Consider the following 14,454-nt stretch of genomic DNA (forward strand, 5'->3'; position numbering starts at 1 on the left):
ACAGAGGTGCAGAATTAACAGCTGCTCTATATAGATCTTTGGTTTGGGTAGAGCTGGTCATTTTTTCGCTTCACATGTAATTGGGGGATTTATAATCTGTTGGCACACTGAGTGAGTTATTAATGCTGTGGTGTTAACTCATAGAGGGAGGTGAGAGAAGGCGTGATGAGTGAACTGTTGGTGAGAATGTTCTCATGGGAGGCTTGGTGCAGACTCAATGGCCAATGGAACCGAGGATCAGAAGGTGATCTATGTATTTATTTATTTATTTCAATAGATTGGTCCTATAGGTGTGTTTTGCAAGTCTTGCAGTGTGGAGAATGTAAGTGTGCTCGTCATGGTTTCCTTAACTTCTACTGTTATGGTACTAAACATATTCGTTGACAAAAGAATGGATTATTGCATGGGATAGGTGCAAGATTCAGAGACTTTGGTCCATTCATTGATTGAGTTATGTATATAGCAGTGGTAAAGAAACTAAACTTATTAAATCTGATATGTTAATGACCCGAAAGGGGTGGGATAGGATTGTATCACGGATGGGAGAGGGCTAGGAGAGGAAATGTATATAGTTATTTTTGAGATAATGAGTGTTAGAAATTTTGTGTTTAACAAATTGACTGGTGAGTGATATAAGATGTTAGAATAGGTAGGGTTTAGAACACATATTTAACTTCGTTTTTATTATCAGAAAATGATAAGAGGGGTTATATTGTTGTTAATGTATATATGTCTGGGCATAGGACTCTAGGGTTACAGTTTAGTAATAGTGGTTAGTGCTTTTGGACTTTATCACTTAGCTCTGGTTATTGGCAATCTACAATTAAAATGGTTAGACGTTGTTAAATGTTATGTGTTTGTGTGTGGTGTGTAATTTGTGTGGGGGATGACTTCAGAGTTCTACATCATTATTATTTTGAGTTTTATTCTCTTTACAATGTCGGGGAGTCTAAATATGCAAGTTTTGACCCTTAATGGATTATTGGATGAATTATATTTAATAGGTTTTTATCTTCTAGCTAGTCTGGATGGGGTCTTTGACGTTTATTACATGGAATGTTAAAGGGCTGAATTGCCCCAAGAAAGGGAGAAATATAATGGCTAGACTGCGACATGAGAAAAAAGACGTATTTTTTTTATACAAGAAACACATCTGACAGAAAATCCAGATACATTTTATGGGGCCTCTAAATCTATGAAGTTTCTGTTAAATTGTTATTTAGGAAGCTCGAGAGGAGTAGGTTTACTGATTCTGAAAAGATTGGGTATGGTGGTGGAGAATACACTTATGGATAATGATGGTCGGTTTATTTTAGCGGATGTTAAACATGAAGGGAAAGTATTGATGTTAGGTTTGGTATATAGTCCATGCTCTAATGGCATCAGTTTTTTTAAGGAGCTGACGAATTCTCTGAAAAACATGAATGGTGACTGCATTATTCTTGGAGGTGATTTTAATTGTATTTTAGATGCCACTTTAGATAGGCTATCATCATGCAGCTTTACTGGTTATAGGTTGAGTTGTGCTTGTCAAGTTTTTATTGATACTTTCACCTTGGTGGATGTTAGGCAGAATCCTGTGCAGTTCCCTTGGGGAACACTGCAAAAAGATTAAGACTACAGGAGTAAGCAGTAAACCCAATTGGTAGCAGTCTGCACTACCCAGATCTACCTGGTAGCTGTGGCTGAGCAGTCAGACTTCTCTCAAGAAGAGTAGGGCAGTATATAGAGTATACAGAATAGGGCTAACAACACAGTAGAGCAAACAAACACTGACCAGAGCTTTGTATAAAACGTATATCATTATTTATTTAAAAACACAATTTAGGCAATTGACTAGCACTCTAAATCGAAAGCAAGTTAAAACACAGTCAGGTAAAGTATACACACCTCCCTTGATAACTATCAGACAAGTCAGAGTTAAAACACCACGATTTGTTAAAACAGATGTGAGCGCGTAACCTGATGGCACTCCAATAGTTCAGTTAAAGGGAGAGAAAAAGGCAGAGCATAGAAATAAAACAGGTCCCAACACTTTTAGGAGTTCTCAGCAAGGGAATAAAGGCAGTTTATACTGTAGAGCCAAAGTTCATAGGCCAGGCCCACTTTAAATGGAGCAAAGCGAAATGTGCCCAGGATCACACGGTTTAAAATGCACTAAAAGTCTTTGCGGAATGTTCAGAAGAGGTTGGGTCGATTCAAGAAGGTAAAGTTAGAAGGTCTGGGGCCAACCCAGTTGGAAAGCCAAGGATTTAAGGGTCAACTTGGGCAAACCGAAGAAAGGGAGGCCAGGCTGGATACAGTACTTAAATAGAGAGGAAGCTCCAGCGGTGGCAGTTGTTCCTGGCAGTGGTTGCAGTTCGTTGTTTCGACCAGGGGAAGAGAGGATCTCATCGAGGAGGAAACGTGGAGTCGTTGCACTGCTCAGGGATGAAACCAGCTGCAGAGTTCATCGGTAAAAGGTGTGTTCCTTTTATTCGTGGTCAAAGTGGTGAAGCTTGTCTATCCGGGGTGCTTGACACGGGCGATTTGACCAAGAGACGTCTTTGGAAGGCAAAAGGGCGAACTGGTTGGTCCCACCAGCTCAGAGGAAGAAGACTCATCCAGCAGAAGATCTTCTCTTGTCGTTGGGAAAGTGGTGAGTTCGTTGCAGCAGGGCTCCACCGGTGGTGTCGCTGTTGCAGATGGCTCAGCTTCTTCCCTCTTTGGATTCTTAGGTCCTGTGGCGACTTCTGAAGTTCCAGTCCCAAAAGCCCTGCTTTTATGCAGAAAAACCACCCCCATTCAACAGCCTAGTTGTCACTCAAACATGCTAAATGGTGAGCCGGGCGGCTCACCACTGGCCCAATCAGAACAGAGTGTGACTTGAGTTGCTAAGGCAATGCAGTCCAGGGTGCCAATTCTCCTCCCCACCCATCCTGTGGAACCCAGACAGAGTGGCACCATTTGGAGGGCTTCTGTGGAGAAGCCCGCCAAAAAGTGGAACAAAGGGCTCGACCTTGGTCAGAGTTACAGAGACGGACACAAACACCATTTTAGAAAAGAGTTCTGGCAAAAAGACCCAACCGTTGATTTAATATTAAATAAATAAACCGGCGGTATCTTTAACATCGCACCAAAAAGTGGTGCGTTTAAAATCAATGGGAAAATCCCATAGAGAATATTCCGGTGGAATATTTTGCATGGTAACCATTGCCACCAGCCAGAAACTCGACAAGGGGGGACTGGACAGTGCCCCCTTGGAAACAGACCCAGGAGCAATATAATTAACCCCTTCCAGTACTTCCACAATATGATGGTTTGTACTCGTTCTGTTCACAATTTAAGACTAGTAAAGTCAAGTGTGACTTTACATGCCCTGGGAGACAGCAGTCAGTCCCAGGGTATGGAGACTATGTTTGGGGGTCACTATGACACCCCTGTGTTACTGCACTGAGGGTGCTGTGTAACACATACACAAAAAACAGATGATACCCTATGGAGTAAAAGACCCCATAGCCCAAAATCACACAAATAGTCAGAGACATACCTCAAATCAGGCCTAAGAGTGGGAGTAAAAGAGTTTCACTCTTAGCAGAGAAAAAAACAAACCCCAAAAATCCAGCAAAGCTGCTGGGGGACTCACTAGGTTTGGGAAATTAGCCTTATAATAGAATTCTCCCTAACAGTGGATAGTTGGAGATCGTTATATCCGGCTGAAAAGGGATTCTCCTTTTTCTCTTCGGTTCATAACTCATTCAAGGCTGGATTATGTATTGATTTCTCTAAGATTGGTTGATGTAGTAACTGAAGTGGAAATTGGGGGGCGGCGCCTTTCTGACCATTCATTAGTGAAGTTGAACATGAGTCGGAGTATGTTCAGACCCACCAATATTAAATGGAGGCTTAAAACATTTATATTACAAAAAGGAAAAATATGTGATGCAGTTAATACCTCCATTATTCATTTCTTTGAGGGCAATGTAGATTCTGCTGACTGGTGGTGTGGGATGCTTTTAAAGCAACTGTTCGAGGAGAACTGATTAATTGGACATCCAGAGTGAGGAGGGAGGGTGAGATGAAACTTAAAAATCTGGAATTAGACATTAAGAAATTGCAGTAAAAATATGCTTTATGTGGTAAAGGTGCAGATAGGTTGAAGATGGAGTGTACTAGGGATGGATTGAGAAAACCCTTGGAAGTCTCCGTGTTCAGATGGATTACCTGTGGAGTTTTATAGGTCTTTTGGTTCGGTTTTGGGGCCCAAATCGTGTGCTTTATTTAATTGGTTCCTCTCAGATGGGGTATTATGTCCCTCGATGCAGGAAGCGATTATTACACTAATTCCTAAACAGGGGAAAGATTCTTCAAAATGTGCTAATTACCATCCTATTTCTTTGCTAAATGTGGATGTTAAAATTTTTGCAAAGGTTATGGCCACCAGGTTACAAAAATATATAGGGGAATTGATAGGTGGTTCACAAGTGGGGTTTATGGACAACAGATACGGATATGATAACATTAGGACACTATTGAATATAATAGGTCTGTCTCATGCGAAGGTGGAAGAAATACTCCTAATTTCCTTTGATGCTGAAAAAACATTTGATTGTGAGAATTGGTTATTTCTTAATTATACATTGCTTCGGATGGGATTTGGTCCGCAATTCTTATATAGGCGCCTTGCAGTATAATATTTCAGCTAAAATATGGGTCAATGATGTTTTGTATCACGCTTTTTCGGTTATTTAGAGGAACCAGACAGGGTTGTCCACTTTCGCCTTTCTTATTTAATTTAGTTCTTGAGCCTCTGTTGGTGTATCTTAGACAGGAACAGAATATTTGTGGCTGGAAGTTAAAGGATGGAGAAGTGAAAGTTCTGGCGTACGTTGATGATCTGACAGTGGTTTTAACAAATCCGGAGGTAGGGGGAACTTGACTAAGAGATATGTTACAGAAAGTAGGGGAATTGTCTGGGTACAAGGTAAATTGGGGGAAGACGGTGGTCTTTCCGCTTAAGATGAATCTACTAAATAGAAGATTGTTGAACTGGGATTGTCATTGGGCTGAGGTTTTGGTGAAATATTTAGGTCTCTATTTGGTGTGTGATATTAGAAGAATGGTTGAATACAATGTGGATAAGTTAAAGGAAGTGATGATCAAGGCAATACAAAGGTGGGATAGGTTGCCTCTGGGCATTTGGGCAAAAGTAAATGCCATAAAAATTATGACAATAGAGAAAGCAGTAGGGAACAAACTTCTAAAACACCTACCTCCAACATTAAATAAGGTGAAAAAACCACTGAAATACTGTGCCGAGTTTCCAGACTAGAAGCTGAGAAATTCGATCATGAGAGCAAGGTTAAACCTGATGCCAACCAGAGAAATCATAACAATCAGAGGAGCTGGTGCCGAGAAGCGATGTCGATTATGTAAAAAGGAATTATCCATCGAGACTTTGAAGCACCTTGTGATAGAATGTCCGAACACGAATGAAAACAGAAACACATACCTCCCTTCGCTGGCCGAAAACCTGTGGATATTCCAAACAGATGAGTTATGGAATAGATACATTTCTGGTGAGAACACCAGATGGACTCAAGCCTTGGTCAAACTGATAGAACTAGCGTTTGACCAGATCAACCAACTACGGCCCGACGGTCGATCTGTACTAGATCAAGAAGCAGCTTAAATAAAAATCACACTGTGATCCTTCAAGGAACTAGCCCACCGGCGAGTTAGAAGACCTGGCCAGCAAGTAGAGGAGGCGTTTGAACGTCCCTGTCTGAACTACTTCTGTAGATAGGAAAGGTCTTTGACAAAACTTAGTTGTTACTGAGTAAAGTTCAAATAAATAAATAAATAAATAAATAAAAAAATAATAATAATTATGTTGCTGCCAAAGGTTTTATATTATATTCAATCTCACCCTCTCAGGTTTACTAAGAAGATGCTCAAGAGTATTGATAGGTTTTTTATGGATTTCTTATGGGGAAAGGGGTATAGGCCGAGGATCCCGCGTTTTACTATAATACGTAGAGTTAAAGGTGGGGGTTTTGGCTACCCAGTGTAGGAAAATTATTATAAGGCCTCCTATTATTTCAGGGAAAGAAGGGACTCATATCCTTACTGGCTTTTGATAGAGAAGGAGAAATGATATCCTTTTTCCATGAATTGTTTATATTCCTATGGAAGGATACCAAGCTCTGGGACAAAATTGGAAGCCATGGTGGTTTCTAAATCTGCTCTTGTTTCTTGGATTCAAGGGTGTGGACAGTCCTTGTTTTGTTTATGATTCGGCATTAATTTGTTTGAATCCAGCTCTGCAAATTGAAAATAAAATGCTTTATTGGAGAGGATGGGCCAACAAGGGTATTTTGAAGATGGAAGATGTGTGTAGGGAGGGAAGGATGGTTCCATTTGAGGATCTGGTTAGTTGTTATGGTTTAAGCAATAGGGAGATCAGAAGATATCGGTCTTTAGAGCAATTGCTGAGGGAGAGATTACAGATGTTGAGTGGATCTTTGAGTTGTAAACCCCAAATCTGTGAATTATTTACCACACCACCAGGTGCGGTTTCAACCTTTATTAAATTAATGCCTCTATAAAAACGTATGTGGACTTCTTGGGATAAACTGGGAATGGGAGTCAGAGCTGGAAACGGAGTTGTCTGAGGAATCGTGGGATTATGCCTGGAGAGTGGCGGTGAGAGCCAAAGTAGATTTAAACCTGAGATACATTCATCGGCGTATTTTAGGCCGTATTTATTAGACACCTGTGAGGATGAATAGGAGAGGATTGGTAGATACAGACTTGTGCTGGGGTTGTAATCGCTCAAGAGGGACCTTTCAACATATTCTTTGGGAGTGTGATAGAGTGTTCGATTTTTGGAAGGATCTTTTGGATCGGGTTGATTTGGTGGCAAATATTTTATATTAATATTCCTCTCAGTTGAAGTCGAGATATATGTGATTCCTTGGATTGGATTGTTAGGGCATTGTTGATGGCAATCAAGCATATAATGAAGGTGTGGTAATCTAGGAAAAAACCACACTATGATAATTGGATATCGGACAGGTGAACGCTTTCATACGAAAAGACACAGGCTTCTATGCGTGATTGGGAGGTTGAATATGATGAGCGGTGGGGATCGTTTAACAGTTTATTTGGATAAGGTGTAGGATATGCTGTATAGGTGTAATAATGAATTAGGGGTTTGGTGGAGGGTGTTTATATTGTCTGATGTGTTGTCTCTGTTATGTTATGTTTTTGACTTGGGATGGTTACATAGGTTACATAGAAATACATAGAAATGATCTCTATGGATCTGCCTGCAGCTTACTCTCATCTGTATGTTTCTTATTTGTAATCTTGTGAAATAATTTTAAATAAAGTTGGAAAAAAAAGAAAAAAAATCTATTGCATTCTTCCCAGTTTGAATTCCAGTCTGCGAGCCAGCATTTATGTTTCGCTCGTTCCGGGTTTGTGGAGACCAAGGATTGGTCAAAATCAGCTTTCTTCATGTGCACTAGGCAAAATTGCTCCCATGTTGACAAGGGTGAAGGATGATTAGATGCCAGTAGGTTGGCTAAGCATGGGATCATGGTGTCTTCAAATGTGTCTTTGTTAACACATTTATTTAGAAGCATTATTGCATTCCAGGCAACATTCCCCTTCATTGATAAGAGTCCCAATTTGTAACATACTATTTGGATCAGGAAACTTGGTGGAATTGGTAGAATAGATTTCCAGAAGAGACCTTCAATATAGTTTCAGTTCGGATGATTTTCTGGTGGTTTAGTGTCAGCACCATAGGTTACTGTTGGAATGACTTTTTTTTATAGTATTTGATTAACGTGAGGTATGAATAGGTTCCATAATTTGTATGCATGAGTTTGGCTTGCAAGCATAAGGATTGAAACGTATATTTTACAGTTTGTATGGAAGGTCTCCTTTATTGTCATTTACATTAATGCCCAGATATTTATATTCATTGATTAGTTTTGTTTTCCGATAGAGCAACTGAATAGTGGAGACTTATTTGAACAGCGATTAGGTAGTAACCTAGCAATGGAAGCAATGGAAGTTGCCAGCGCAGATAGTACAGCTACGCTCCCTATGCTCCCTAGAAGAGGTAAGAAGAATAGAGAAACTCACCCAATTCAAGCCAGAAATCGGGCAAGTACAAGGCATAAAGAGCTGTATCAATCTAATACCTCTCTGATGATAGCAGTCAACTGAACCCCAAGGCCCAGTCATTCCACCATCGCCCACAGAACATCCTTAAGTGCTCTGAAGGCGTTTCATGCAAATGTATTTGATTTAGTCGAAAATATTTTACCTAATGGAGAAGTGACTGAATTTATTTCACCGAAAAACGAAATTAACTTTTTACATGTTCTACTTTTTTTTATAATGAGGGAGGAGACCTCTGCAGCTCCCTACCCTAATTTATACCCTTACTCCACACCCCACCTATTATGCACTATACATATACCACTTTACCTAACATTTTCAGTTTAATACATTTGGTCACTTCTCCTTAGGTAACATTGTATTGAGTGAAATGTAGGTATACGGTTTAATGCTGCTTGCAGAGCAACATAAGTAACTCGTTGATATAATATGTGGTAAGAAAATTAACGGCATTCAGGAACAGGGACATTTCCTTTTTCTACTGCTCTGACCAGTTCTGCGAAAACTCAGAGTGACAGACAGTTCCAACCGATGCGATTCATTTGGGTAGTTAAAACGATCAGACCTTCGTGATTTCCTGATATCTATACCTGCATCATCCACATGTAAAGAGGGGATCTATGTGAATAGGGCGAAAATAAAATACTGAATGCAAAAATGCCTATTTCTTTTTCGTTTCGTGCAATTATATGCGGAGGGGGAGACTCCCCCAATCCCTCCATGCTCCCCTTACCTAATTAATGACCTTTAGCCACCACCACATATAATTGCAGCGATATCCACACAAAAAATGGAGACATTTTTGCATTCAGTATTTTTGCACTCGCATTAAAGGAGTGATAACCAAAGAGGCACATGGAACGCAATGCATTCAATGCTGGTGAATAGGGATTTTAAACCTTCCCACTAAGGTGCTAACGTTCACCAAACCCCTAGTCTATATGTGTCTTGCCTTTGCTAATGAAACAGTGAGACTTCATGGTCCTTATGAACAAATCAGCAGGGAAAAGCTTGTTTCTTATGTGGGGAGGAAGCCACAATGTGGTCGCTACGCAGCTGTTTCAAGGAAAGCCGTTCATACTACAAGTGAAACATAAAGGGACTCATTATCGAGTTCCCTGTAAATCACGCAGATGGGATGCGGTACGTTTACACTTTTCCACAGGGAGGTCCCCACCAGGTGCTTTTCCATTTTTGCACAGTGGGGTGCAAACATGCAGTGCAAAAAGGTGGCATACTGACTTGTACGCCACCTTTTTTATTGGGTAAACACTGCCTGCCATGTGTTTAAAATGGTTTCCTATGGAATCTGCCTGATTTTTTGCCATTCTACAAAGCAGGCGGACTCCATAGGAATCCACAGAAACTGCACCAGCATTAAAATGCATGCTGTTGCAAATGCTGAAGTATTTGCATGCTGGAAAGAAAGGGTGAGGCGTCATTGTAACTTACGATTCGGCCGTCCTCTCCATCATGCAAATGGTTGAAAATGTGCCACACCGTTAATTGAATGCATAAAAGTCTTACGTAGGTCTTTTACCCATTGAGTTAATAGTATTGTGCTGTCAAGAAGTAAGTAAGAAGTAAGACATTCCTGATTGCAGTCTGCCTTGTGAGTTCCTGTTTATATGCAATTTGCAGAAAAAGCTTTATTTTCAAACTGTGGTTAGTACTTACTTGCTGGTACCTTGTGGAACCCATGCGCAGGTTACGCAGTAGCATATGCTGGGTAACAGCAATATCATCACGATTGAGGGGAGCAGAGTGGCCTGCTTACTGTAGCTCCCTGACTGCTGCCACTCCAGTGGAGTTCATGGCCTTGGAATATGCTCTACGATTATACTGCAAATTGAACCAAAGTGCACTGCAGTGCTGAAAATAGCTACACGTACTCTAAATCCATTTTGATGGAGGAGGATGGGGGAGCGCAGCATAAGGTACTGGCGGAGACTATGGTCTGGCCAGTGCCTTATGAACCATGTGATATTCACGCATTTGATGACAGGAGCAGAGCATAATGATCGCTTCCGCCCCCCCAGCCTCTCTGTGTATCCATTTCGGCCGCAACTCTGCCAGCTTTTAACTGTCATGCAGGGTGGTGATGCTGGCATCCATATGGTCTTCCTGCCTGGTTTTTTCACCTGCACGTACCAGGCAGGAGGCCTTTACAGTTGTTTCTGTGAAGAGCTGTACTTTAGGCATAGGAACCAGCGACTGTCCGGATTTCCACCGTAACAAATACATTCAAAGCTGCACGGAGGGATCTCGTCGTGCAATTAGCAGGATGTACTAGATGAGCGTCTGTGTATTCAGAGAACATTTCTACAGAGACAATTCCACTCATAAAATATGGAAAGGGCAAGTTCTGCTTACCATCCTTTAAACGGGTTTCTCCTGTCCTGCTTCTTTTTGATTTCCTGGCAGAGCTTACTTATGATTCTGAAAAACAAACAAGCATGTGTAGTGAATTTACAGCCTACTGCCAAACTTGCCGTGATATCATTGTTGCTGTTTCTCATACATTGGTATTTGACGCATACCCTACTTAAAAGATTGCGGTATAACAATACATGATATATTAGGGATGTATACATTGTTTTTCGCTGAGTGTATTTTACTTCGATCACAGTGTTTCTGAATATGCACTACCCTTGAAAATGTTGCAAATGTCTAGCAATAATAACCCTCAGATTTCCGGGGTTGGGCTATTTAATAGGGCGCCCTAAGGCACCTGAAGATAATGTGATGTTCCCACTACCACAAAATGTGGTGGCGAGTGGGAGGGGAAGCAGGAATAGAATCTATTGGATCAACAGGATGTGTATGTTATGATATAATAGATTACTTATCACGTGCTCAATACCCAGAGGTTTGTTTCTAAGCGCAAATCCGGGATCGAACCATGCTTCCAAGGCGAGCACGTTGCCCCTGAGTTATCCTCCCTACAGCACACCACTGCCATTTGACTGGTCTGCAGCAGTGGCGTCACCAGGTATCAAATTTAGGAGGGGCACAGAGGGGGCCAAAGACAAAAGTAGGGGGTGGGACACAGATAAAAGTAGGGGGAGAACATGGTCACTGCTCATCTTAGGTAGGGGGGGCAGAAGGGGGGGCACAGGGTTTCACGGGGGGCCCTGGCCACCCCAGTGCCCTCCCTAGCGACGCCACTGGTCTGCAGGCACTCATTGATACCGCTTTTGTAGTACATAGACACATTTCAGTCTATGGTGTTGTTTTTTCCTGTGCTTTGTTGCTGAATATAGGGTATCCGCAGAAAAATTTGAATGAAAAAAAAGCAAGGCAGAAAAGAACAATTTTTTTTATTCCAATATTTTGCCTTTTTATTTTTCTTTTATTTATTTATTTGTATAGCGCTGCAGCCCACAGGCATCAGAGCGCTTTCCATAAAGACAGGGACGTAGTGACGGGACAGAAAGTGTGTGTGGATCAGTTTAGATGGTGGTCAAATTAGGTGATTATTTAAATAGGAAGGTTTTAAGTTTCTTTTTAAAACATTTCAGATTCGATTCGGTTCTTAAAGTCTCAGGTAGTGTGTTCTGTTTCGCTATAGCTTTGGTTGGGAAAGCCCTGCCTAAGCCATTTTTTTTTTTTGATGGCTTGGTCTGTAAGAGACCTTTGTTCATGGATCTGAGATTTCGAGTTGGTTTGTATCTCTTGAATTGCTTATGGAGGTATATAGGGCCATTTCCATTTGTGGAGCGTTGAACCAACATCAAGGATTTGAATGGGATTCGTTCCTCTATTGCTAGCCAGTGCAAGTCCCTCCTTTCTCCTGTGATGTGTTCTCTTTTTGTTTTGTCGCTGATGGTTCTGACCGCGTTGTTCTGGATAACCTGGCATTGATTTATGCATTTTTTACTAGCTCCTAGCATTAGGGCATTTCCATAGTCTAATCTTGAGAGAATAGTGGCTCTAGCTATGGTTGTGCTGTTTTGCTTATTTAATAGAGGTTTGATTTTCTTCAGGAGCTTTTGGTAGCATTGGCAGTTTCTTTTTAGGTATGCTACCTGGGCTTCTGCTCCAAGTGACTCCTGCATATAGATTCCTAGTGTTTTCACTTTTTCCGACACTATAATTGGCGTTTCCTTGATATTAAATGTACAGTAAACAGGACTGAGTTTTTTTCTGGCATGTATTGAGACAAAAATGATAAGCTTAGTTTTGGTGCCGTTAAGGCACATCCAGTTAGCCTTCATCCAGGCTTCGATGGTGTTGTAGATGAATGTTAGTTTTGTGCTATCTTGGTTGTAATCTCCACTGAGTTCGAATACCAACTGTGTGTCGTCAGCAAAGTTTGTGCAAATTAATAGATGGGGATTTGGGTAAGGGGATATATTAGGATAGGGGGAATGTTGGGAAGGGTTGCAGACGGTGTCCCCCCGCATTTTAAGTCGAAATTCTGAATAAAATAAAATTGGTATTTTCTGTCACAGTAATTTCTATTCGATCTTTTCATGGACAACCGGATATAGCACATCGAAAAACACTGACTGAAGATTGTGCTACGCTCTAGTGCGCAAATGTGTTAGGATGTTACTGTTACCAGTCACTACACATCATTTATTTACCCTAGAGGTAGAGGTAGAATCACAAAAGTGGTGGCCCGGCTTTTACGTTTTTCTTACTTCCAGCATACTGAAGGCAATGTTGCCTGAAAATATCTGAAAAAACAGGATTTGTGTAAAATAATATTCTGTGCAGAATTGTGACACGCTACAGCATGTCCAACATCTATTTCTTCATAAACTTCTTTTTACTGATATATCTTTCACATATCACATCAATGGTTGACTAAACAGAAAGAAAAACAAAACAAATTCAGGATATTGCATTTGTTCGAGCTCGTGGACATAACACGCTGCATTAGGGTCATTGTGCCATCACTTCTTTGTTCATGGACTCAACTTGTTACACACATGCAATGCCGAACTAGGCAGCCATCATACATCTTCCTCCCTCTTAATCTCATATATATGCCAATCTCAACGCCTAACATCTATCTTTTAGCATCTATCCCGTATCCCCCTTCAAACAGACAGTTCCATTTCACTCATGGCGGTCTCAGATCGCAGGGAGTCTGCAATAGATTGCATACCTCGTGCCACACACTGTAATGGCCCTCTTCGGACCTGTTCCCATCTAGCCTTTCTGAAGTGCCCATTTCTGCTTTAACGTATTTCCAGACCCAGCTGTCTAACACCGCCCTCTCCCCTCCCCCCAAGTGCCTTCCATTATATGGCAATGCACCTCTTACCCAAAATGAGCCCCAGGGAGAGCACCCTGGCCTGTTAACACTTTGTGCCTCTTGCCTTTCCTCTGGCAGAGTAGGCCCAACAGGCCTATTTTCGGTGACGTCTGGATCGCAATTCCAGTGATCTCACCTAGTTGTCCATCACTTGGTTCAAACAGATTCACACTCTATCGCATGCCAACCAACCACATATGGAAGAACATCCCAACCTCCTTCTTGCATCGCCAAAACACTCAGGGCCAGCACCCGGCGCTATTCTCTCAACTGTGACCGGGGTGATGTATGCTCTCATAATACATTTGTATTGTATCCATTTAAGTCTAGCGTTTCTTGATACCTATATTGTGTGTACCAGCACCTTGTCCCACACCCTGTCAGTTATACAGTCCCCCCCAGATCACTCACGCATTTGGTCCATGCTTTGACCACTCTGTGCCTCCTAGTTCTAACCCCTGCAGTATAAATCTCACTTACGCAATGACTACCCTCCGCCAATCCCCGCAGCGTATCATTAATAGCGTGTACTGCAGGTCTCGTAGGGAACTCCACCCATAGATGCCTGATATAAGCCATCAATTTAGCATACACCAGTAAATTGAGCTGTGTGTCAGTTTGTTGAGCGGAAATTCACGATATGAAAGTGCAGTGTCCTCCCCATTTAAATACCCCACACACCCGCCCAACACATTCGAAACACAGCTGAGACCCTTTTACCGCCTGGGGCATATCCCAATCAGCTGCTTGACAGGTTCATTTCTGATAAGAATGGTAACTTCTGACCCCTAAGTCTAATCGCCCGCCACCAGACTCATTTCAACGTGGCCACAGGAGAGGCAATTCCCTATGTTGTAGCTCCCTGGATCCCAGCAGTTCTAAAAGCTGTGTTCGCCTGCATATGTTCACAATCAGTTCAGTAATGGCACCCTCATGTGGGTGCTTGAACCAATCACCAGGTGTTGAAGCGTTGCGGCCCAGTAGTAGGCCAGCGCACATATACCCCCTCTCCC

The 14,454-nt window shown here is 41.7% G+C and overlaps 1 protein-coding gene across 2 annotated transcripts in view; it reads right to left on the reverse strand.

Moving 5' to 3' along the window:
• The window catches only part of LCP2 (lymphocyte cytosolic protein 2), a 1,016,893-nt gene that overhangs the window by 571,978 nt on the left and 430,461 nt on the right, over window positions 1-14,454 (reverse strand). For both annotated transcript variants that reach the window (XM_069654319.1, XM_069654320.1), the window contains exon 4: window positions 10,549-10,614. In XM_069654319.1, coding sequence (XP_069510420.1) covers window positions 10,549-10,614 — 66 coding nt within the window. The remainder of the gene's footprint in view (window positions 1-10,548; window positions 10,615-14,454) is intronic.

This window comes from Ambystoma mexicanum, chromosome 3q, assembly GCF_040938575.1.
Source record: "Ambystoma mexicanum isolate Mex_15411 chromosome 3q, UKY_AmexF1_1, whole genome shotgun sequence".
Lineage (NCBI taxonomy): Eukaryota > Metazoa > Chordata > Amphibia > Caudata > Ambystomatidae > Ambystoma > Ambystoma mexicanum.